The sequence below is a fragment of the Psammomys obesus genome, unplaced genomic scaffold (assembly GCF_907164565.1).
Source record: "Psammomys obesus unplaced genomic scaffold, mPsaObe1.curated_primary_1811, whole genome shotgun sequence".
NCBI classification, from domain to species: domain Eukaryota; kingdom Metazoa; phylum Chordata; class Mammalia; order Rodentia; family Muridae; genus Psammomys; species Psammomys obesus.
In genome coordinates, this window is record NW_026596143.1 from 9,485,627 (window position 1) to 9,510,188 (window position 24,562).

The window sequence follows — 24,562 nt, forward strand, 5'->3', positions numbered from 1 at the left end:
GCAGGTCCCCAAGCCTTTGGGATTCTGGTATTTCTATCTCTTTGGCAGTGGGATACAAGTGCACACCATTATGGGATGGTATATAGTTGTAAAATTAACTGACATTGACATCTATCTGGAGATACTAGGCTAGGCAGTTTGCCAGAGCCAGTCTGGGAGTTATCTACTTAAACTGGTATCATACGGGTTTTGGGTCAACTGGGAATGCCTTTATCTTTTGGAGAAATGGAGCAATGTGTTAATTGTTTCTGACAGGGTCTCTTGAGTGCTGGGGCTAAAGGTGTGCACCAACATGCAGCTAAGAATATATCACCTGGATATATTTTTAGGGAACGCCTAAGAGGGAAGTTTTATTTGTCACCTAACCTAATATGTACTGGTAAATTTTACTCTAATCATAAAAGTAAAGACAGACATTTTATTTAGCAAGACTAAAATTAAATCCAAAAGATAAGTATATTCACATGAGATCTTTTGTGTTGTCTGAAACAATTCCTGCAGCTATTAACCCATGACAATTAATCTAGTAGTATCATTTATGGAATGATTAATATACCAAGAATCATTTCTCAGTTATAAAGGCTTATTAATGCCCTTGGGGCTCATTGAAAAAATTGCTCTGACTATTCAATCACTAGTTTACACAGAAGTAGAGATAGAAAGGAATGGAAGTTCAAACACATGATTGCCCATTACAGCTTTTATAATGAAACAAACAGTGGCTAGAATCCCACTAAAGACAACAGAATAGGTGAAGTTTACAGAGTAGCTGTCTGTCAAGGTACAGTTTATCAAACTCCAACTTACGATAGTTCAGGTCAGTAACCATGGCTAACTTTTCTTCACAGGACATATACAGACCACAGATCATTTATAAAATATCTCCCCTTTTTAGAGAACTTTTATTACTCGGCCTCATTCAGTGGTCCATTCCCAACTCAGAAACCACACTGATTCTTCCATATCTATTTTTAGTTATATAAAAATTATTAAACTTTAGGCTTTCTTACAAACATTCTGACTATATATTGAAAGTGATTAAAAACTGTACTGGGTACGAAATGCTCTTGCAAAGTTTAGTGAGAAACGTTCCACCAAGGTGGCTGTGCCTTGGGAAAAGTCCTACAAAAACTAAATTTTACAGTTATTTTGATAGAAGTTCTACTTAAAAATAGCAGCCATAGATTTCACTGCCTACAAAACTGCAGGCTTATCACATTTTATGTTTAGAATTCAAATGCTTTACAATCAGATTTTCTAGTATTACAAAAAACAAAGTCACAAAGACAGATGGGCAGGTATCCCATGCTAAAAGGACAGCTGAATTCCATGATTTTCCTGCTGTGACGGATACCAACAACCACTGCATTTATGTTTATGACATAGGAACATTTACATGTTTTGTCTAAAGAAGTGACATTACAGGGGTGGGGAAGCAGCAGTTGCAGCAGGACTTTATTGTGACCCTTTGTAATCAAGGGATGAGCTTTCAGAATGTCAGAAGCAAAGAGACTTTCAAACCGGAGGGTGCCACTTGGTGAGATACCCTTATACTCCTGCCCCGACTCCAGTGAAGTAGTGTTTTCTGAGGCTCAGATGGAAGAGGGTACAGCAAGCTGTTCTCAGCAAGTGATTAACAGCAGCCAATGAGAGGAAGATGAATTGGTCTTGGGGAAAAAAAAAACAACCACTTTTTCAAGAACTTTTGAGTACTTTAAAATCCACCCTTACCAGGAACATTTTGTAGTTTGCACAAAGTGTGACCGGGACCAGTGGCTTGAGAAATCTCAGTGTAAGGAGTTAGAAGAGAGAAGGGCAACATTTGAGGTAAGCAGAATCAATTTTGTCTTTTATAGGCAGGCTGAATGCTACCCAAAAACCTGACAAGCCTGGTGCTACTTAGGAGCAAGCTGGGCTGACTTACAGAACCAAAAATGAGGTGGGAATTAATGCCAGATAATATCATTTATAGTAGTCACCTAAAAGATAACAGTAGGTGCTTTGTGTGTATGTGAGGAAAGGGCAGGGAGCAGCTAACACCAAGGCCAAATCTTAAGCTGGAGCTGGCCACAGTTACACAGGGCACTGCCATGTCTTCAAATTAATTGCACAGCTGCTCTCCACAAGGGCATCCTGTGTAGCACTCACAGGCCATGTTGGAGCCCTACCCCAAGCCCAGTTTCAGGATCTAAGATCTCTATTTGTTCTTGTCATTCTGAACCTCCTAGGGTGACCCACTGTCTTTCTAACTAGCAAAGAAAAACAAACCACGGTGATTTAGTGCAGCCCATAGGGCATGGCATGAACTCTGTGTAGCTGCCTCTTTGGATTTAAGAGCTCCTTTTATCAGTGTGTCAGACAAACCCCCAACACAGGCCATAGGCTCTACTACCTGGATGTCTGCTGGCTGGCCCCTTCTCCTTCACAGTCACGAGAGCTCATCAATGAAGAGTCTCCACAATGATAAAGTCATTTGGTTTCAAAAGTATTCACATAATTAGCCAAACAGCACTACAGTGCTAATGGGTATAAGGAGCCTACTTCATCAGCTAGTACGGCACTTGTTTGTTCCCATCTTAATGCTGAGTGGAATTAATGGGTTATCCAACAAGAAATCAAATCACAGATCAGGTGAAAAATTTGAAAAGGAGTGTGTGGTGTTGACTGAGCCCTGCTGCGGTGACGTGTAGTCAGAAAACACTAGAGCACAAGTACAGTGTATAGAAACCTTGCAAAACCTAGCACCAGGTTCTTCCTAAGGAGGCTCAACACAGCTTAGCTCTAGAATAACCCACTCACACTGTCAAATGTTCCATAGCAGATGCCCCTTCTGTTATGAACCCCACATGCTGACATTGCCTGTGTTAGAGGCAAGGGAGAAAACTGTGGAATAACTTTTCCCATGAAGGGAATCAAACCAAGAGGAGGCAGCAGCCACATATCTCCCACGTCACATTGATAGTATCCACAGTTAAGCCAGCTTCAAAGGGACCAAATTGGTGCCTGAAGGTCAGAGGTCAAATATATGGTATACACACCTTATCAGAAGTCATATAACCTACTTACCTGAATTAAAAATGAAACCAAAAAAACAATTCTCCATCTGCTCTCCCTTCCCAGAAGGGAGTAGATTTATGTCCATTTCTTCCTTTTTTTACCACAGTAAATTGAAGAGTCAAAGAAGGTAATGTGGAAAGGAGGAACATTCTGTCTCATCTTAAAAAATAAAGATCTCTCTAAGCAGCACAATCAGAGGTTGTATACATTTTTTTTTTTTTTTTTCAATTTTCGTTCGTGGTTGCCTCTACGGGCTCATCTTCTAAGCTGAAGCTCAGCTTGTCAGTCAGCCCCTCAAACTGCTTGCCCAGACCTGCAGAGTCCATAAACATGTTGGGGATGTCTTTGCCGAAGTAAATCTTGCTGTTGGAAGCAATGGCCTTGAACTTCATCAGCTGCAGATATTCTGGAGTCAGCTTGAGCTATGATATGAAAGTGAAGAAAACTTAGAAGAGATGACAGACAAAATTTGGTGGCACCCTTTCAACTTTCATCTGGACAGTGTCTCTGTCAAGCAGATATGTTTCTTCTACTTTCATAGCCTTTCTGTTACCCAAAAACCATTTTTCTGAGAGAAAGTAATCTTACGACAGAGTTTCCATGTTTACCATAAAAATGAAACTTCTGCTATGGCTTCCCACCTAAGGAAGTGGCTGTCTCACATAGTGCAGAGTTCTGGTGGGAGCAGCAATGACAAACACATCCTCAGTATGTGGTCAGGCCTTTACCTTATTTGCTTCTGCTATCTTCAGAGCAGTGTAGCACTCAGCGTCAGCCTTCGCCTTCTCCCGGGCCAGAAATGCAGCATCTAAGGGGTGAAGGTATGGGAACTGGCTCAAGTACAAAAACCATGGGAAGATACAGAAGCCTGTGCTCTAGGGGCTGGCAATTATAACTCAGTGGTACAGCACTTGCCCAGTATACACAGAGCTCCAGGCTCAGCCTTTATTCCCAGCACTCAGGAGCCAGAGGCAAGAGGAACTCTCTGTGACTTCAAAGTCAGCCTGGTCTACACAGTGATTCCAGGACAGCCAGGGCTACATACAAAGAAACTGTTTCGAAAAACAAAAAAACAAATGAAAGCCCCAGGTTCCATTCCTGGCATTGCAGAAAACAAAAAAACCAACAAAGACATTTTCTAGTCTCTATGATCTTGGAGAGGTGGCTTTGTGTGTGCTTTTTGACATGGCCTCTCCTTACCCAGGAGAGACTGGCATTGTACTATGTGGCCTTCCTGATAGTACAGAGAAATCATTTCTCTAAAAGAAAGTAACCTAATATCTTTAAGACAGTGTAGCAAGAGTTTCAGTTTAATACAAAAAGGAAAACCTCTCCTATGGCATCCTCCTAACTCAGTCTTCTCAGTGCTGGGATTATAGACATGCATTACCATGCCTGTCGTATGTCTACCCCAAGACTGAAGAGCACAAATGTAAAGCGGCTCAGTGGATAAAAGTGTCTGCTACCAGACTTCATTTCCCAAAGTGTCTAACTGTGACTAAGCTGGATACTTCCAGATTTATGTATGCTGGTCCAGGGGAACACCGTTTGGATTCTGAACTGCTTCATCTCATCACTTGGTAAACCTCCCTGCTCAACGATGATGCACAGCACAACACTGAGCCTCAGGCCTTGGGAATGTGCCAGCCACATTCCAGTCACATTTGTAACAAAATACTCAGGGACAAAGGCCACTCTTTGGGGATTCTGTTTGTTGTTGCCATTCCCACCTCCCTTTAAAAAATTAAAACCTCTTTCATTATTACATTTGTTTATTTATTGGGAGAGGGAATGGGCATGAACTCCATGGCACATGTATGGAGGTCAGAGGATAACTTGGGAAAATCACTTCTCTCCTTCTGCCATGATCAAACTAAGGCTGTCAGAATGGCATGTTGCTGGTGTTTTCGAGTCAGTTTTTCTGTGATCCAGACTGGCTTAGAACTCTAAATCTTCGTGTTCTACCTCTTAAGTAGTGGGATTACAGGTGTCACCACACCATGCAACCTCAAGTCCTTAATATCTTTAGTGCTGACTGTTGAAAAAGATCCTGCACTGCACTTTGGGGTGTCTTATTGCACCCCAGCAGTGAGAATTTCTCTGTGTAGCCCAGGCTGGTCTCAAACTCACAGAGCTCTGCCTGCCTCTGCCTCCCAAGTGCTGGGATGACAAACGTGCACTACCACCACATGTTCTGTGTGATTGTGCACAATTAAATGCAGGTGCCCATGGAACCCAGAAGGGTCAAAGCCCTCTGGAGTGGGATTTAGAGGTTGTTGTGACCTGCACAATGTGGGCTTTGGGAACAAACTCTCTTAGCTGATGCACCTCTTCTTAGGCAAGTACTTACAGGAAATGAAAGCACTGCTTTACCGAGAGTTCCCTGGTGATAGCCCACTGATCTGTGACATCCTAATCAGCTCATCGGTGGGCCCTGCAAAGCCTGCCTGCTCCACAGTGAGTGTAAATTACACACAACACTGTGGCCTGAGCTTCCATGAGGATCCACCTCGGTCCTGGAAGTCACTTGACAGAAGGAACTACATGAAGCAAAGTGAGGGTAGGGGGGAAGTAAGGGTTCAGGAGGGGGAACTGAAGGTGAGCAGTGGTCAGTAACCAGTGAACAACATGTCCCCTCAGCTCCAGAGCTGCTGGTGCTCAAGGGCCTTCATCAAGGCTACCTTAGTGTCTATGTGGACCTGGAGAGCAAACCCTGAGAAAAAAAACCAATGCATCCACTGACTCCCTCTTCCCCTGCAGGATCTTGCTATGGATGACAGGTGTGCATCAACACGCCTGGCTCTAGAGGGCTTTTGAAGAAGAGGTAGTGAAGGTAGGGAGAGACATGGTTTGGGTCCAGTGTCATAGATACCTGCTAGACTGAGCTCCAGGTCAACAGGGCCTGTTATGTCTCTTTCCTTCTCTTCCTCTTCTTTTTCTTTTCTCTTTTTTTGAGACAGGGTCTTCCTCTGTATCCCAGGCTGTCCTCTGACTCACCCCCTTCTGCCTTTACTTCAAGTGCTGAGACATAAGAATTTGTTACCATGCCTGGACTAACACCCTTGCTCCCTGTCCTATTTAGTTAATTATTTACAAATATTTATTTATTTGTGTGTGTGCATGTGCAAGCATGCCTTGGTAAGTGTACAGAAGTCAGATGGTAACTTTTAGGAGTTGGTTCTCTCTTTCTACCCTGAGGGTTGTGGGTATGCAACTCAGGCCCTCAGGTTTGGCAGCAAGCACTTTTACCCACTGAGCCATCTCATCAGCCCTGATTTCTCTTTTATTCCTAACAGAATACTCAGTGCATAATCAACACAACCAACCCTTGTTGCGCGAAGACCTGCTTCCTGTGCAATGCTGGCATAAAGCTCTAAATCTGAGCTAAGCAGAGGAGAGCAAGTATGTCAGACACCATAACACCCTGAACAGAGACTAACAAGCACAGGGTGTGACTCGGTTATCCGTGTCTGTCAGGCATGACATCCACCTACTCACCTTCAATTTCTGAAATCTTCTTCTCCGTCTCCTTCTCCATTACCTTCTGCCCATAGGTGATTTCTGCAACCTGAGCCACTTTTTCTGCCTCTGAGTAAATGAAGTTGAGAAAGGATTTTAGTGCTGACATGTCAATAGCTTGGCCAGGGTGGTGAGATGGTGGGTAAACCTGATGGTGCAAGTTCAGTGTCAGGGCCCACATGGTGAAAGGAGAGAACTGACTCCACAGGTTGTCTGCTGGCCTCCACATATGCACCTCGCATGCATGTGCCCATACAACCACACACAGATGATAAACGTAAAAACAGAAAGCCTGTTGCCTGCACCTTTCCCCTGATCTCAGTGCCCTAATACCTGAATGGGTTTGCTCAGATAGAGCCAAGTCCACAGAGGGCAGCTCCAGGGGGCACACCTGAGCAGAGACGAATGTCCCAGTGAGCACAGGAGGACAACATCAGCATGAAATAGTAGCTGAAGGAGCTGATGGGGTGGGGATGGGGATGGATGTGCCTGGAAAGCCAGGGGCACAAACTAACTTCTCTCCCAAGTCAACCTCTTAAAGAATAAGTTCTACCTGACACTTCAAGAAACAGCTCGAGTTGACCGGAGAACTAGGGGTTACTCTTATTAGCCACGGCCTTGGACACGTTTACAAGTCTCTGAGTTGAGTGAAAGAGCGCAAGCATCTCAAGATGGCTGAGTAGATACAAGGCTTGCCAGCCAAGTCAGGCAATGTCAGGACACAGTGTGAAGAGTGACCATCTTGCAGGTTGTTGTGACCTCCACAACTGTGCCATGGCATATGAGCCTCTCCTTAGAGGCATCCCCCCAACCCCCGAGTCATAAAAACTAATAGTTAAGAAATCAAACCAACAAAAACGTCCAAGCAAATGACAGTACTTTCCTTTGGTGGTGATATGACAATTGAAGTACTTCACACATGAAGTTCTCAGTAAATGGTGGTCATTCTTATTAAGAAAAGTGTTCCTGGGGCTGGAGAGATAGCTCAGAGGTTAAGAGCACTGATTGCTCTTCCAAAGGTCCTGAGTTCAATTTCCAGCAACCACTTGGTGGCTCACAACCATCTATAAAGAGATCTGGTGCCCTCTTCTGGCATGAAGATGTACATGCAGACAGGACAATGTATACATAATAAATCTTTAAGAAAAAAAAAAAGTTAAACTCTGTGGGAAGACATTATTATTTTAAAAAAAAAAGTGTTCCTTCCATTTCAGAGATACAAAAAACTCAAGACTCACTACGATCTGTTGTCTATGATCTGACAATTTCCACTTGGCTCCTGAGGATATGAATGCCACCCCCCATACCAGAAGCATTTTGGAGGATTTTACCATGCCCTGCCTTTTTATACACCATCTCTCCATCCCCAACCCTTCTTCCCTGAAAGAGGATTAGAGAACCAGTGCACACCAATGAGGGCCTTCTTCCTTTCTGTCTCTGCCTCCTTTTCCACCACCTTCTGTTTCTGGGCTGCAATGAGCAGCTTTGTCTTCTCGCTCTCCCTGGAAGGGAAAACACACAGCTGTGAGGCTGTGCTTAAGGCTGGGGAACCTCAGTGCTCCCCACAGAAACCCAGCTCTGTCTGAGCAGCACATTCAGACATCTTTTCTCTCCCATGCAAAGCTGTTCAGTGGCTCAGCCTTTACTAATCTGTTACAAGCACACAGCTTTCTTTTGTGAGAAATAAAACACAGTGCCTAGGTGTATGCTTGTAACCCCAGCTAGTAAGGAAGCTGAGGCAGAAGGATAGCTTAAGCACAGGAGCTTGGGCTAGCCTGGACACTTAAGAAGACCCTCTCCCAGAGCAAAATAAAACAGAAACTAATAAAATAGACCTACCCCTAAACTTACTTGTCTGTCCCCATTATCTCCACTGCTATGATTCTCTCAGCTTTAAAAGCACCACCGCTCTCCAGGGCTCGTCTGTGCCCTGGGTGCTGGCATGCCTGTCTGACCTTATAGCACAATAGACTAGCAAATGCTAAGAGAAGGAGGAAAATCAGAGCTTGTAGCTCTGGGATGGGTTGAGGGGAGCTCATGGTGGTCAGCTTACTCACATCAACTCATAGTTCCTGCGGATTGCCTCAGGTATATTGGGCTTTGTCACTCGTACAGCCTGGAGAAGGACACAAATAACAACTGATGGGAAAATGAAAATGGTCAGGGACATAAGCTCCAACTGGCTGTTGGTGCCCTTGTGCTAAAAGAGTATCCCTTGTGAGAGAGCACGCAGTATCAAATATAAGTACTTCCCATGAGGCAATGCTTACTTGAATAACAAGCCCAGGTGCCATGGAGGTCAGGTCCTGCTGCAAAGCCAACTTGAGGTTTTCATCAATTTGATCTGGAATCAACAAAGACACAAATGGAGCTGTTATACTGTCTAGGTGAAGTGAGGAGAATGTGGGAAAAGCACCAGCAGAAACACTAGCTTACCAACTGGTCTTTCCAACATAGCGCACATAGCAAGCCAGAGACCTAATCTAAGACCCTGAAGCAGTCCTCCATGGAAGAGATACAGAAGTGATCCTTCACTCTGTCCTCAAAATAAACCCCCTCACTGTTTAATCATCCCATACCTTACAGGGTGCCTAAGCTTAAGAAACAAAAAACAATTTAAAAATATTCCTTGAGTAGCCTTTCTCAACTGGCAAACAGAAGGCAGGCCCACGGATCCCTCGGAGGAGGGTGGTAGAATGGCTATACCAGGTTTTCAGAAAAGAAGCAAGTGAAGCTGGGCATGGAGGGACACGCCAGTAACCCAGTACCTGGGAAACTGAAGGAGGAGAACCATAGGGTTAGCCTGGGCTACACAATGAGGTCTTGTCACCAAAAGCTAGGTGTATTAAATCTTGTAATTTTATTAGGTAAAAAACAAAACAAGGGCCTGAGAGATGGCTTAGTGGCTAAGAGTGCTTGCTGCACTATTATAGATACTATCAAATCAAGAATTAATTTTGGAGGTATAATGGGGGGGGGCTCAGGTGTGTAACGCCAGCATTAAGGACGCTATAGCAGGAGTGTCATAAATTTGTGACCAGTCTGGATAACACAGTAAGTTCTGAGCCAGCCTGATTGACAGTGTAAGACCCCATAGCAAAAACAAATGCCCCTTGCTGCTACTCTAGACTATCCAAGTTCAGTTCCCAGCCCCATGTACCACTCATAACCACCTGAAATTATAACTTCAAAGGGTGTGACATCCTCTTTGGCCTCTGCAGGCACTTCCCTAACTAACACATATGGCACCTACTCACACTCACACATGTGCAGAGACAAGACAGACACAGAGACACAGATACTAAACACAAAAACCCTGGCCTAATGTTCAGGAGAGCCCATATTACTTTCACTATGAATTCTATCAACATCACAAGGGGAAAATGAAATTTACTCTTCTGAAAATCAGCCCATGTCTTTTTTCTTTTTTTTTTTTTTCTAAAATTTGTGTTGGGCGTTGAGTACATGTGCACATGTGTGTCTGCATGGAAGTCAGGGGACCACCTCGGGTGTCATCCTAATAACAGTATTTACTTCCTTTGAGATAGGATCTCTCTTTGCCTTGAGTTCATCCATTAGGCTAGACTGGCTGGCCAGTGAGGCCCAGGACTGTCTTGTCTCATCTCTCCTGTGTTATGGCACTACACATGCTTTAGGGTCTAGGGATCAACCTCAGACCCTTATACTTATGAGGCAAGCACTTAACTGGGCTAACGCCCCAGCCCAGCTTGTGTCTTCTGATATGCTGTCTTTGCTTTGGTTCTGGTTGCTCATCTGGATTTCAAATGTGAGTTGTTTCGAGGAAAGTGTGGGAAAGGCTTTCACTGACCCTCTTTGTAAACAGCAATACCATGGCACATGTGTCCTAAAACAGGCCTCTCTGGCCTGGGCCTTCTCTTCCTTGCCTTCTACCAGTGAGATCTCACTGAGATCCTCAAAAAAAAAAACAAAAAACAAAACAAAAAACAAAACAAACAAACAAACAAACAAACAAACAAAAAACTAGTCAACAGGACCAGGCTGGGGTGTCTGGGCAGAATCACTCCTATTCTTGTCAGCTGCCACCTGCTTTAATCAGCTGTGCCCAAGCAACAGCTTCTCAGGAACAGCGAGTCTCCCTTCTTTTATAGATGTTCACACTGAGGCTGATGAAAGCTAGCTAGTAACCAAAACATGAACCTTTTGGTTTGGGGGTGGGGTGGGAATTGGCACAGTGGCAGAACACTTGCTGGGCATACATAACTTGGGCCCTGGATTCCACCTAGCAACAAACATACACACAGAGAGAAGGAGCTAGTCAGACAGACAGACAGACAGACAGAAGCAGATGGGGTGGGGGCCAAGAGAAAGAGAGAAACATCTGCTTAATTACTATGTTTGATTGTTAGAATGCTAAAACTATATTCTCACTTGTCCTATCAGTAGGCAACGACTTGTGACGTTTCTACATGTAAATATGTTCTCACAGGCCTCTTAGTATTGAGGGAAGAAGACATAAAATTAGCATCTGATATGGGCTTAAGAGATCAAGAAGAAATAAATACCATACTGGTTTCTTTTTGTCGACACAAACTAGAGTCAAGTGGGAATCGGGAACCTCAACTGAAGACTAACCCAGGAGCTTGTTATGGGGCATTCTTTATTATGATTGATGTGGGGTCCCAGACCACTGTGCGCCAGGCCACCCCTGGGCATGTGGTCCTGGGCTGTATAAATATACAAGTGGAGTGAAGCATGGAAAGCAAGCTAGTAAGCAGCCCTCCTCCATTGGCTCTACTTCGGTTTCTGCCTCCAGGTTCCTGCCTTGAGTTCCTGCCCTGACTTCTTTAATGATGGACCTTGATGTGGAAATGTAAGCTAAACAAACCCTTTCCTCGCCAAGTTGCTTCTGGCCATGGTGCTTCATCACCTCAATAGAAGCCCTAGCTAAGACACTAACCCACAAAAGAAAAGTTTTAAAGCAAATACATTTCCCTCCAGATCCGCTCTACAGAAGCAACAACTTAATAAGTAGTAAGTGTATCTGTCTAGAGATCAAGAAGTTCTCAAATACAAAACAGTCTACTTTAATTTCCTTCCAGGAACATGAGAGATTCTTTGTCTTTTAAGGTTTCATATACCTTGAAATGTTCATTAGTGGTACATGTGTCCTAAAACAATGGTTAGAAAATTATATTTCATTGATTTCTACTGGTATGACATAAAAAGATAAAAGTAAAATTTTCATTTTTTTGAAAATACAGTAAATCGAAAACCAATAAAAGAATACAAATTATTAAATTGAACATAGGTTTATTTTCTACTGCAGAAAAACTGAAAGTGATTTGAATGATTTCCTAAATCTCGGTGTAAAATTGTAAAAAAAATGAACTGTTTGATTTACTATTATTATTATTATGATGAGCCAGATTCTTACTGTGTAGCCTTTGTTGGCCTAGAACTCACTATGTAGGCTAGACTGGCCTCATAGTCACTGAGATCTCCTGCCTCTACTTCCTGAGTGCCGGGAGTAATGGCTGTGCCAACAGGTCTGGCGACTTGGTTAATTATGATCACAACCAACTTAGGTATTTTTTTTTCTTTTACTTCTAAGAAGTACTCTTTGGATGAGGATGCAACTGAGTGGTAGACTATTTGCCTAGCGCGATGTGGGACATGGCTTCCATCCCCGGCACTGACAAAAATGCTGTTTTATTAATGCTCCTGGAAAAAGTCATCACACAGTCCAAGTGTCAAGAAAAGGTCATTTGCTTTCAGCATTGGCTCCTAGAAAACATCTAGTCGTGGATTTAAACAGAATGCCACAAGGCTTCCATAACACTGACTGGGATGCTTCTGCTGCAAAAGTCAAGGCCGTGTTTCCCGAGGCCAGGTGAAAAAGACAGAAGTTGTGCATTTAAGCATGGGGTTCCCTTTAACTTAGTGTTTCATCTCTACAGGGGAGGGAGGATGCCAAAAAGGTTCTAGGAAGTGTAAAAAGCTACATTTCTTTCCTTACTTCTAGAATTAAGCATCGACCTACTGCTCTCACCACGCAACACCAGTTGCCCTGCACTCAGTGGGAAGAACACTCAAGTGACAGAGGGGAGGAGGGGTCTGTTTGCAGCTCTGTTATCTTCTAGTAGCAGCACCCTCATTTTCTTGCTCTTGGACCCAGTGAGGGTTTATGTCTGGTCATATTGTATCTTATTGTGCCATGTTTGGTTGATGTCTCTGGGAGGCCTGTTCTTTTCTGGGGAAACACTGAGTATTGAGTGGATCTAAGGAAGAGGGAAGGTGAGAAGAGGCCTGGGAGGCGTGGAGGGTGGGGAAGCTATATGCAGGATGCATTTTCTGAGAGAAGAATAAAGTATGTTAGGCTATATGTTCTTGTAAGCGTCTTCTAGAAACCACTGCATTCTCACTATAGAGTAGTATTCCAGGGACAGTGAGAACATCTGTGTTCCAGTCTCTGTTCAGGCTGACAGTGACTGCCTTACTCTACTCTTACTCCAAAGCATGTCTGACTACTCTGAGGACCTTCCCATTGCCTTTTTTTTTTGAGACAGGGTTTCTGTGTATCTTTGGCTATCCTGGACTCACTCTGCACATCAGGCTGGACACAAACTCAGATATCTGCCTGTCTCTGCCTCCCTAAGTGCTGGGATTACACGTGTGTGCCTCAGCAACCAGCTCTTCTGATTGTTCTTAACATCTTATTATTTTTTTCTTTTTGGGGGTTATTTATTTAGAAAAAGTCTTTCTTTGTAGCCCAGACTAGCCTTGAACTTGCTTTCCTCCTGCTGCAGCCTCCTGAGTGCTGGGATTACACGCATGGACCACTATGTTCAGCTGTTCTCCATATTACCTGGCACTCTCTTGGTGACTGGCTCCATACTCTATGGTGTGGTCGCTAAGAAGCAGACATATGTAGGACTGATGGAGCCTAACACACCTCAGGGAGGGGGAAGGACAGCACTGACCATGACAGCGTATACCACATTCTTACCGAACAGCTCGATGTAGACTTCCTGAAGTGTATGGACGCTGCAGAACTGGTTGAGCTCATGGTGGATCTTGTTGAAGATGAGGGCCTTGTCATAGTCTGCAGTATAGTTCTTCACTATATCATACACTGTGGAGGAGAGAGCTCAGCATAAGAAAAAGCTAAGACTTCAAACTTCTCAATTCTTGTGGGGTCCAGACAAATGCCTGTATGGACAAACTGGAAGACATACCTGCATTTGGGACGAGGAAGTTCACCACTTCAATTCTGTCAAAGTAGATCATCACACCACCACTATTGGAGGGAGAAGTGACAAAGTTACCAGTGTGCTCTGGAATCTGGTGACATCTCCTAAGGAGATGGCTTACATGTAACTGTAAGAACAAGAGCACAGTGTTCATGGAATGTGAGGCAGCTCACACCTCTGAGCAGGCGGCATGCAGAGCTTCTAGCCTTCACAGAGAAAACACCAAGAACCTTTGCATGGTCAGGAAGTAAAGGGTAGTCCCTATCTTTAGATCAAAGCAAATGGCTAAATGGGAAAGAATGAAGAGGATTAATAGGTCTTCAGGTGCACTGGGCACCTGGAATTTCTTTCTCCTCCTGGCTTCACTGTCCCTTCAGTTTGGCACTGCCTTTCCCCCACGTGATCTCACTGAAGCCATCAGTCCTCAGCCTTTCCGTACTTGCTAGGTGTCACCAGCCTTATTCTGGGTACCTTACCTGGTCCCACATGGTACGTTCTTCACTTCATCTGTTTGGAGAGTTGTCTGGAGACAGAGGAAATATCAAATAATGTAAAATGGGCAGTGATAAAGAGACAAACCTACTATTTGGAACCCCAGAGCCTCTGTTTTACAAGTGACTGCCCGTTTGGACTGAACCTCCTTTCCAGGCTGTGACCTGAAGCCAAGCAAAAGTGTCTACTCTTGTGCTGCTGTACATGAAGCACCGTGGGATGGGCAGGATCATACAGAAAATGGCTGACTTTGGGGCTGGAGAGTGTACTTTACCTCTGCTGAAGCAGCAGGCTCCTTTTTGACCTGTTTCAGAATATAGTGCCTGCTCAACTGTGAGACTCATAAGAAAAGGAATACAAAGTACTGAGAAGTCCATACAACCAGGCAAAGGGAAAACGCTCACACATGGGTGTTCTGCTGGGTTGGTCTCATTCTCTCTCTCTCTCTTTTGTCCTGGGAATTGAGCTCAGAGCCTGGTGTATGCTAGCCTCTATCTCAGTGTGACAGCCCCCAGTCCTGTGCTGGGTTGACTTAAAAGTTATTCTTGAAGTCTGAGTTTTCTTAGTTGGAAATACTTTTTTTAAAAATGTAATTTATTTTTATTTACACTGGTGTTTTGCCTGTATGTGTGAGGGAACAGGCTGGAGACATTTGTGAGCTGTGAGCTTCCATGTGGGTGCTAGGAATTGAACCTGGGTCCACTGGAAGAGCAGCCAGTGCTATTAACCGCTGAGCCATCTCTCCAGCCCCATCTTAGTTGGATATGCTTTAGAGATGCTTATTCTACCTCAGCCAGAAGGAGGAGGGCTACAGCTTATCTTATTCTTATTTTACATGGCATTAGCCTTTATCCAACCAACCACGTCCCCATACAATTATATTTATATTTTTGAATTTCAAATAAGGAAATTCCACAAGGAAAATTCTATGTTTTATTTCTGTCTGACATGGTAACCTGTGATTTAATACACACACACACACTTGACTTTCTTCTAAACATTCATAAAAATTCTTCTTTAGCCTCACCTCAAAAGTACGAAAATAATTTCCATTTGGGGCTCATAGGCCAAATCAAGGCAATGGCTCTGCTTAGCTATTTCATTGATCAAGTAATATTAAAAGCGAGGCAATGGCTCTGCTTAGCTATTTCATTGATCAAGTAATATTAAAAGAGCCTCTGACTGTTCTCCCCTCCCACCCTGTATGTGTGAGAGAGAAAAAGAGAGAAAGAGAATCTTTTTCAGTCTCTGAAAAGGCACTTTATTCATCCTACAGCTAAATAATCTCAAGTTGTGTATTAGCCAACAACCCAAATTTGTAATGAACCCACCCCTCCACAGGAGCTGCTTATACCTGCACAGACTTATAGGAGGTGATGAAAGGGAGCATGAGATGGAAACCAGGGCCACTGGTGGAGGTCAGCAGGGCACCACCTCTGCAGAAGAGGGAGAAAGGCAGCTTCAGTATCTCAAGAGAAATATCTTAGATCAACCTGTGGGTCACGACCCCTTTCACGTCAGGCAACCCTTTCACTGCGGTCGCTTAAAACCACCCATACCCACAGATATTTACGTTGCTGTTCACAACAGTAGCAAGATTATAGACAGGAAGTGGCAACGAACATAATTTTATGGTTGGGGGGGTCAGCACAACATGAGGAACTGTATTAAAGGGTCACAACATTAGGAAGGCTGAGAACCACTGCTTTAGATCAAGCCTTACGGGCCAACCACAACCATCTGTCTACTCCTACAAAAACCTAATACAGAGTGACACATGCCAGTGTCGTGTCTACCCCTTCTTCCTGTCTTCCTTCTGTCTCAACTTGAACATTCTAGGAAGCCTGATGGAAAAACATAAAGCCATTAGTCATACTTTTGGCATCTGAGAAGTAAGTATGTAGAATAAGCACAAAAAGCAGACTCCCTGGCTGCACACGATCAGAGAGAAGCCCGTCAGAACTGCCGACCTGTGTAGCCTGCGGTAGAGTGTTAAACCCAGTTTCAACGAGCAGCATCACTGTTGGAGTACAGTGACATGGGCAATAAAAGAACTTTCTTTGGCAGTGCTAGGGCTGAACCCTGGGCATCATACATTCTAGTAAAATACTCTACCAAAATGAGCTGCAGCCTGCTCCTTAAATATACTACAGTTGGAAGTGACAGACTCCACGATAGAAGAAGCAAGTGGAATTTAACTAACAGAGGAAGGCCGAAGAATCTTAACCAAAGTTTCAGTCTAACTTAGAGCAAAAGGGTAATTCACTTTCTTTTACCCGACCATATTTGAGAAGCATCTGGGGTGCACATATGATAGCTCACCATTTTTGAGACAGATCTCTTGCTACATAGCTCTGATTTGCCTAGTACTTGCTATGTAGTCCAGGCTGGCCTAAAACTCATAGTAATCTTGCCTCAGCCCTCACACAAGTGGTGGAATTACAGGTGTTGATCCATCATACTTGGTTCAAGAATAACTTTAAAGTCACTTCAATACATATTAAATATATAATATGTGTTTTTGACATATTTCTAACCAAGTTGCCTGTGAGTGGCAAAACTAAAAGCTTTTGGGGAACATGAAAGCAGATGGCAGAGATAAATCACTAAAGAGGAGGGGGAATGCAATAAAAGGTCATATCTCTTTTAATTATTATTTTTTAATTCTGGGACTTGAGTATGTTAGTCAAAAGCTATTCCACTGAGCTACAACTCTAATTTAACAAGCATTTTAGAGCTTGCTATTGGCAGCCCATACATTTTACAGGACCCATATGAAAGAAGGAGTCAAGCTGATCATGTTGACACATGTCTTTAATCGTAGCACTTGGGAGCAGAGGCAGGTGGATCTCTGTGAGTTCAAGTCAGTCTGGTCTACACAGAGCATTCCAGGCAAGCAGGGCTACACAGTGAGACCCTATCTCAAAAGGGGCAATGGTGTCATAAAGGCTTACAGCAAGGGCTGGGGTTATAGTTCAGTAGCCGGGCAATTACCCAGCATGCATTAGCCTCTGAGTTTGATGCTCAGAACCACAAACATGCAGTCAAGCAAATTCACCTTCTAAAATCTAAAATGAAAACCTTGGGCACAGAAGCCACTGGAAAGAAAGTGACTCAAGATTATTTAACAGTCACTCTCCTTAAGCTGCCTTGATTGACACCGATCATCCTCTAGAACCTTTAAAAGTTTTTTTTGAAATATTCACTTTCAAACAGTCTCTCAAGTCACCAGAGTACTTCTCAAGTTGCCACCAAGAACTGGGACTCTGCCAACTTTTACAGAGGTAGCCTTGCAGTCTGTAGACAAGATTCTTCAAGGGATGCAAGAGAAGACAGTATCTCACAGATGATCTGGAAAGCGCACTGATTCCTTGAGACCTTTGTCTTTAATCCCATAGATACACGTATCAGCAGTGCCTTAAAATACTAAAGACAGTTTTAAGTTTACAAATTTAAATAAATACGCACACAGGCGCCCTTACCTATGGCCACAGCCTTAAAAGCTCCACCTGGAAAAGACTCTCCTATTTAATAAAATAAACAGATGTTAGCAGGATCTGCTGGCCAGTGACAAGGGAAAGGAGCCAGTTTCTGCCTTACCTGTAATATACTCCAATATGTCCCTCTTCTATCTTGTGGACAGCTGAGAAGAGGGATGCGCAAAAGAAGCTGGAAGCCACAGCCACAATTGCTCCCAACTGAGCCATCAGTGAACCTGTAACCTACAGATAAGGGACAATGTGGTTTGACATACAGGAGAGAGGTTGCCACACTCAGAGTAGCTCGTCAAGCTGTAGCTCAGGAAAAGTGATTCAGAAACAGCCTGCTGTGGCAGAACACAGTGCTGGCCAGATCTACAGCTCATTTCATCCTTGTTCTCTGTCAACATTCTCGTCCTTAATTGTGGGAAGCGAAGAGGCACTAGCTCCAGATACTGCTATACCTAAGGGAGATTCGGTGGCAACTGGGCAGCGTTCAAAACACAGCCTTCTCTTCACTTCTCATTAATGGGTTGTCACTGGAGACGCTTACACGAGTAAGGAAGAGAGGCAGCTGCAGTGTGTTGGGCCAAATTACAGAGGATGTCAAATGACAGTCAGCTGTGGCTATCTATGCGTTTCTGGTCAGAGCCTCCTACTTCTAATTGCCTGCCATTGCGAAGGAAACCACCAGTCATTCCCTTGGGACCCTAGGCAGAGAGACAAGCAATTGAGTTCCGAGGTAGGGTTCTCTGGCCTGTCATCCACCTCCTGTTACTCCTTTGAACTTAAACGGGACGGATACTCTTCACAAAACCGAAACCACATTCTCCCATATCCTTTGCCCCAAGCCCTGCGTTTATAGGAAAACGTGCCACACGTTGGGAGACTCTGAACTCCTGGAAGGTTCAAAACCGTCCGGGTACCGATGTGCGACAGTTACACCTAGAAACTCATTTCCCCGAACACTGAATGATCCGGTAAAACTACGGCGAAGGACGGGCACATCGGCACAGGGCGCGGGTTCCACCCTTCAGGTCTAACTTATTTTACCGTGGCGGCCTCCAGCTACCCAGCAGTAGAGGCCTCCTCTCCGCAAAAGTCCTCACTGCCAGCCCACGCCCCCTCGTGCCCTTTCCCCGCCCTCCTCCGCGAGACAGGCACGTCCGAGGTGCTCCCGCACGGAACCATGGGCAAGGGACTGGACAGACAGGGGTTCTTTCTGCGGCTCCCGGGTGGGCGGGCTGAGGAGCCGTCGGGGCCAGGGCCCGGGAGCTCAGTGAGCCAGCGCCAACCCCGAGCCGCCGGGAGGCCGAACGTGCACTGAGGGGCGGGGGGCCGCGTACCAGACTGTCCCTCCAGGCGCTCCGTACACGTCTGAAACCTCAGGGCAGCCGCAGAAACCGCCACACCCCTCAGCACGCTACTTCCTTCCGGGCCAGGCGCCTCGATGACGCCATCAGTCCGCGCGCGCAAAGAAAAAAGACCCCGCCCCTACCCCCGTGCTCGCCCGCCTGCCCCGCCCCGCTCCGCCTCGCCCCGCCCGCCCCTCGCTCTGTGTGCCGCAGTTTTCGGCAGTACCGCCAGGGAGTGCCCACGAGCCGGCCCAGCGGCTGCGGACAGACCTGGTCTGAGGATGGCTACGGAGCAGGTGCCCAGGGCGGGCAGAGTGGGTTCGGGATACCTACTATCACTTCCCGAGGTTTTGGCTTGGCGATTGCTAGAAGATTCTTCGCTTCGGGTCGAGCTGGGTTTCTTTTCTTCCGGAGCAGGTGCCAAGGCGATGCGGCGTTCCTGTTCTTTGCTCGCTGCTTTCCTGCTGCACCAGCTGAAGGAAACAACTTCCAAAAGCGCAGATTATGACGTCGCTAGTCAACAGTCCTACTCTGAATTGCTCTTTATACTTTTCTGAGAGCTTTGTTTGCCCTTGAGGTCCCCACAGCAACATAAAGTAATTAACAAGGAATTATTGTCCTCAGTTTAATGAACGGAATCTGAATTCTATGAGGGGTGGGGCCAACAACAGTCGTGAAAAACTTCCTTTGCATTTCCTTAATAGTTCAGGCTTCCTGTCTTGCTTAACACCAGCCACGGTGAGCTTATGTCCCCCCTCCCCCCCCATCTGCACCCTGGGACATAGTGGACCAGGAAGAAAGCTGGACTTTATGTCTAAGGCCCTCTCATGTCCTCACCCAGCAGCAACATAGTATTGGGCATTCATATTGGGCCTTTTCTCCTGGAGATGGACCTAAGAAAGGGCTTTGTGGCCACACTCCATTCCCGAGCTGCTCCCTTAGCCGGGAATTTCTAAACCAGCCACTGAGGTAATTTTGTTTGCAGGCCAGAAGTGCACTCTCTAATTCCAGCTTTAAGAAAATGAAAAAACTTTTCCATAAGGTACATGGCCAGTCGTCAGTGTTGGACGGTGTTAGGACTCAGGAAAAGGAAAGTAAAGGAACCCCTTTGTCCGCTCCGGAAAGCTAAGGCACTGAAACTGAATTCAAAGTTCCGTGAAGCCAGATGTTTGCAGACAGCAGAAGAAAGGCAGCTGCCCCCTATCCCAGATACCCAGTGGCAGCAAAAGCAGAAAACAGACCCTGTAGGTTCAAATCCAGCTTGTCTAAGGGAACTGGCGTACTCCCCATTCTGTCTGTAATGAACCCCCTTCCACTTCCTCATTCTTAGCTACAAAACCCCCTGTGCTCAAAGCATGTAAACTGCATTCTCTCGAACTCTGATCCTGCGTCCTGTCCAGGGTGTGGACAGAACTTGAGAAGCTACCTCTCTGGCATTAAACAAAGCCTACTTCAGCTGTTTGAGGTCATCTAAATTCTCTTTTGTTTCTCCTTACAAGCAGTTCTTACATTATTTTACATACTGGTACCAAAGCTCAGGAAGGGCTTCCAGGGTATTATAGCCCTACAGGGCTCCTCCTTCATCTCAGTCTTAACCCTGTCTCCAGTCTCTCAACTTTCTTTGCCTTCCAAGCACCACTCTATCCTTAGTGCTCACTAAGGCTGAAGAGCAGGCAGGTCAGCTACTGGAGACTTTACACAGTTTGCAACCCCAGTTCCTAGCAGCCTCACTGATGCCTGAGTGGAGCAGAGGTTTCAGTTATGGAGTCCTTGTTTGCAGACTTGGTAAGCTTTCTTGCTCTTACCCTCCAGTACCCCTGAGGCCAGCCCTATTTCTGGAGTCACCCAACAACAGCCATTTCCCTGCTCGGCATGCATGTGGGTGAGGGCCCGTTTGTTTGCTGTGTTGTCCTGGGAATTAGACTCTGTTTCAGGAGTCTTTTATACTTCTCTCTGGAAACTCTTGGGAATTTCATTCCAGTGAAACTTCTGTCTCTGGAGGACATTCCAGAGCAGGAAACTGGCCTTGGCTCATGTTTAGACCTACAAACATGGGCAATAATCCCTCTGTTCCCAAAGACAGTCTTGGCTTGCTTATTTTTTTTTTTTTTTTCAAACAACTGGGCCTCAAGTTAGATGTTGATCTGGCCCTAATATCCCCTTGACAACCCAAACTGCTGGCCTAAATTCGTCATGTTCCAGTCAAACATCCCGAAAGACCTCGACAAAATGCCTGCAATGAAATGGCAAATGGTTGACTATATCAGAGGTTCACTATACCTTCTCCTTCCACCATGGGCTCAGGGGATCAAACTCAGGTTTTCAGCCTTGTGTGGCAGAGTCACACGCACTCCCCCAGCCCTTCCCCTCCGCCCCAGCCATCTCACTGGTCCTTAAGTAAAGATCCCTGAAAAAGATTTTTATGTGAACCACATCTCTTATGGAAGGAAAAATTTACCTGATGTTTAAAAAGAGCACTTAGTTTAGAAAAAGATACTCTGACTGAAGATATAACATTTATGATCAGATGGCATCTGGGAAAAAGTTAGTGGAATACATAAGGATATTCTGACAGAAAAAGTCGAACAACACTTTTCCTTTGCAGACAGTCTTGCTTTGGGAAGTTTCTGGGCCTTTCTCTCAAACCCCTCCATTTTCACAATAAGATGTGGTTTCTAAAGAAAGGCGAGTTGACAGTTTGAAAAGCATCCAATAGGAGGGATGGAGAGATGGCTCAGCAGCTAAGAGCTCTAGCTGCTCCAGCCAGGACCCTGGTTTGATTCCCAGCACCCACATGGCAGCTCACCAGCAACTGTCATTCCAGTTTCAGGGGCTCTGATGCTCTCTTCTGGCTACCACAGGCACATGGTGTACAGACATATAAGTATGTATGTGTGTATGTATGTATGTATTGGATTTGCTTTGCACTTTAGTTCTTTCTATAGCCCAGCTACCCCTCCTCTTCTTCCTGTTGTCTCTCTACCCACAGAGACTGCATTTTCTGGGCTTCCATTTCAGTCATTTTCTTTTGGAACTTCGGCTGCCCCTTGCTCTCTTCACAGGGGACGGTGGCAAAGGTCCAGAACAGAAACTGTTTCTTCCCTCTCTTTCTAGGGAACAAAGGTCTCCTGGAAGAAGCTGGCGAGCCTTGAAGCAAGCTGCTGCTTTCTGCTGTTTCAGTTCTCCCACCAGCCAGGGCGTCATCATCATCTTCTCTGGTGAGCATGCTGTTTTTTTCAGTGCAAAAGCAGGTGGTTAGCACACAGAGAATAGAAGTACCTTCTTTAATGGGACACCCACAGCATCTTCTTCCAAGGTCTAAGTAGGGCAAGATCTGGGATGAAATTCAGAGTGTTCATCCCCTGATTTCTTCTGTCCATTTATCAATTTCCAAATCAATACCATCAGGCTGAGTGAGTGCTTTCATAGGCGGTTTCTTGGGGAAGAAGGGCACAATTTTAAGAATTCTGGGATCAAGTCCTGCTGTTTTGAACTTGTACTGTCATGGTTTCCTGGCCTTGTCCTTTGTTGCACTGATGCATGCTGCAGGCCTTGCTTGCTGTTTGGTTTGCAGTGCTGGACTCTGGGGATCTCATTCCTAAACCAGCTACTGACTCTTTCGTTGTCCCCACTGGTTACATTTACGGATGCTGAGGAAGATACTGAAAATACAGACTCATGATTAGGCTAAGGGCAGACGTACTGTGCCAGCTGCGCCACCTGCAAGGTGGCAAATTTCTAAAAAGTCCTCATGAGCAAGAGGAGAAGACAATGAAGACGCATCAGGGAGTAGTGGAGGTGGGGAAAGGATGAACAGTTTAAGGAATGTTCCCTACGAGGAATGGGCAGCCTGTGGAGAAACCAGCGAGCCATGCCACCAGGGCAGTTGCCTCTCATTCCCTCAGGGAAGAGTGACTTGGACAACATCCTAAGAACCAGAAGGAGTATGAGGAAGTGAACTTCACATCTGAGCTGTAAACACACCCTCTTCCTCCTGTCTGAGTAACTCAGGGATGAATTATAATTAAGCCTTTCAACCTGTCCAAAGAAAAGTAAAGAACATTTGAGGAAGCAGCCTTCATCCTGCCCAATATAAACTACTGGGGTCATTTTTATTAAAAGTGCCTTTTTGACTTAGATGGTGTTGATAAGTTGTCACACGCTGTGAAAAGCTCACTCTGGAGATGGGGGCTGACCCACCCACTGCAGACAAACACATGTCTGCCTCAGAAGTTTCCTCACAGACAAAGTTATCTTATTGGTCTTCCCATATAACTTAGATCCAACTTTCTAAAATAAGATGATGTTATCTAGTATCTTCTCAGTTTAACAAATGCTGTCTTCATGCCTTCAGCTGTGCTTGCCTGAAGTGATCACAGCTGGATTTGTTATATAGTATTAATACTTCACAGGAGAAAGAAATGGGCAAGGCCATCCCAGCCTTAGGCCTCAAGGTTTTGGGGGAAAATGAATATACACACACACATATGCTCGCACACACATGCATGTACACAAACACACAAGAAACACACATGACTTAAAAGGGGGGCCTCCACTTATGCACGTATGGAAAAGTTATTGTACATAAATAGACACTGCTGAATTTTCCTCCAGGGAAATTTTCTCACAACAGATAGTGTGTCAGTCATGTCTCACAGTACTCAAAAGGTTAAGGCATCTGAATGTTTCCAAAAATTATCGAGAGACAAACAAGAGGTACCGGTCCTCCATGACTTCTGACGAGGATTCAAGAACATGAGCAGTACCGCTTGCCCTCTGAGGCTACAGTCACAGGCCAGCAGTAAAGATCTTTAGCTCTGAGGACTTTCCCCTTTCGAGTTCTTGTTACAAAGGATGCTCCCTCATCCAAAACCGTCGATATGTCTGAATCCCTTGTTAAGATGTAAACTCATTCACCCAGGATCCTCGAGACCAAACAAAAACGTAAAAGTTTAAAGCCAACTCACAGAACCTCCTAATAAGTTACACAAAGTCTACAGAGGATGTCTTGAGGCAAGTTTGTCACTATTCTTAAGGCCATGGTACTCTGTTCATGTGAACAAAGACTGACCTTGAAATGTATGTCTAATCACTTATGTCATTAAGCTTTAACTTTGGGGAGACTGAGTCACAATAACAGCTGTGGTAATGATTAATTGTACACATTTATTTTTATTTTATGTTTTATGGGTATTTTGTCAGCATGAATGTCTGTCTGTGTACCATGTGCCCACAGTGCAGGCCAGAAGAGGGAGCCAGATGCTCTAGAGCGAAGTTGTGAGCTGTCTGGGAATTGAACGCAGGTCCTCTGAAGAGCAGCTGGTGCTCTTGACTGCTGAGCCATACTCCCCCATTTTTATCCTTATGAAAACCAGCCTGACTGTTCTCTCCTCTGATTATATTATTTGTGATAAAAATGCGAGTGCTT

General features: G+C 44.9%; 1 protein-coding gene and 1 long non-coding RNA gene across 5 annotated transcripts in view; one reads left to right on the forward strand and one right to left on the reverse strand.

The window, feature by feature from the left end:
- Window positions 1-398: 398 nt before the first annotated feature.
- On the reverse strand, window positions 399-19,635 carry Erlin2 (ER lipid raft associated 2). 4 transcript variants are annotated; one of them, XR_008718557.1, is made up of 13 exons: window positions 19,126-19,205; window positions 17,901-18,022; window positions 15,655-15,736; window positions 14,285-14,331; window positions 13,794-13,855; window positions 13,565-13,690; window positions 8,847-8,920; window positions 8,634-8,692; window positions 7,987-8,078; window positions 6,556-6,645; window positions 3,786-3,865; window positions 3,067-3,479; window positions 399-1,667 (listed from the first exon to the last, which is right to left on the reverse strand). XR_008718557.1 is itself a non-coding variant. In XM_055593375.1 (12 exons), the coding sequence occupies exons 2-12, from the start codon at window positions 18,005-18,007 to the stop codon at window positions 3,282-3,284; spliced, it is 1,017 nt and encodes a 338-aa protein (XP_055449350.1). In that variant the 5' UTR covers window positions 18,008-18,022; window positions 19,468-19,635; the 3' UTR covers window positions 399-3,281. The 4 variants fall into 4 exon arrangements, 3 of the variants coding, with proteins under 3 accessions (XP_055449350.1, XP_055449348.1, XP_055449349.1); XM_055593375.1 differs by lacking the exon at window positions 19,126-19,205 and adding an exon at window positions 19,468-19,635 and having other exon boundaries at window positions 399-3,479; XM_055593373.1 differs by having other exon boundaries at window positions 399-3,479.
- The window catches only part of LOC129666331 (uncharacterized), a 20,938-nt gene continuing 15,743 nt past the window's right edge, over window positions 19,368-24,562 (forward strand). Inside the window, exons 1-2 of the long non-coding RNA XR_008718558.1 lie at window positions 19,368-19,430; window positions 22,249-22,352. This is a non-coding gene — a long non-coding RNA (uncharacterized LOC129666331). The remainder of the gene's footprint in view (window positions 19,431-22,248; window positions 22,353-24,562) is intronic.

Bases quoted from the DNA above. Each gene is read 5' to 3' on its own strand.
- Erlin2 (XM_055593375.1), bottom strand. From the start codon at position 18,007: ATGGCTCAGTTGGGAGCAATTGTGGCTGTGGCTTCCAGCTTCTTTTGC. The intron at 14,332-15,654 runs GTATAAGCAGCT...CTCTGTCTCCAG, and splicing joins CCTCCTATAAGTCTGTGCAG to ACAACTCTCCAAACAGATGA. The intron at 13,856-14,284 runs GTAAGGTACCCA...TCCCTCCAATAG, and splicing joins AACGTACCATGTGGGACCAG to TGGTGGTGTGATGATCTACT.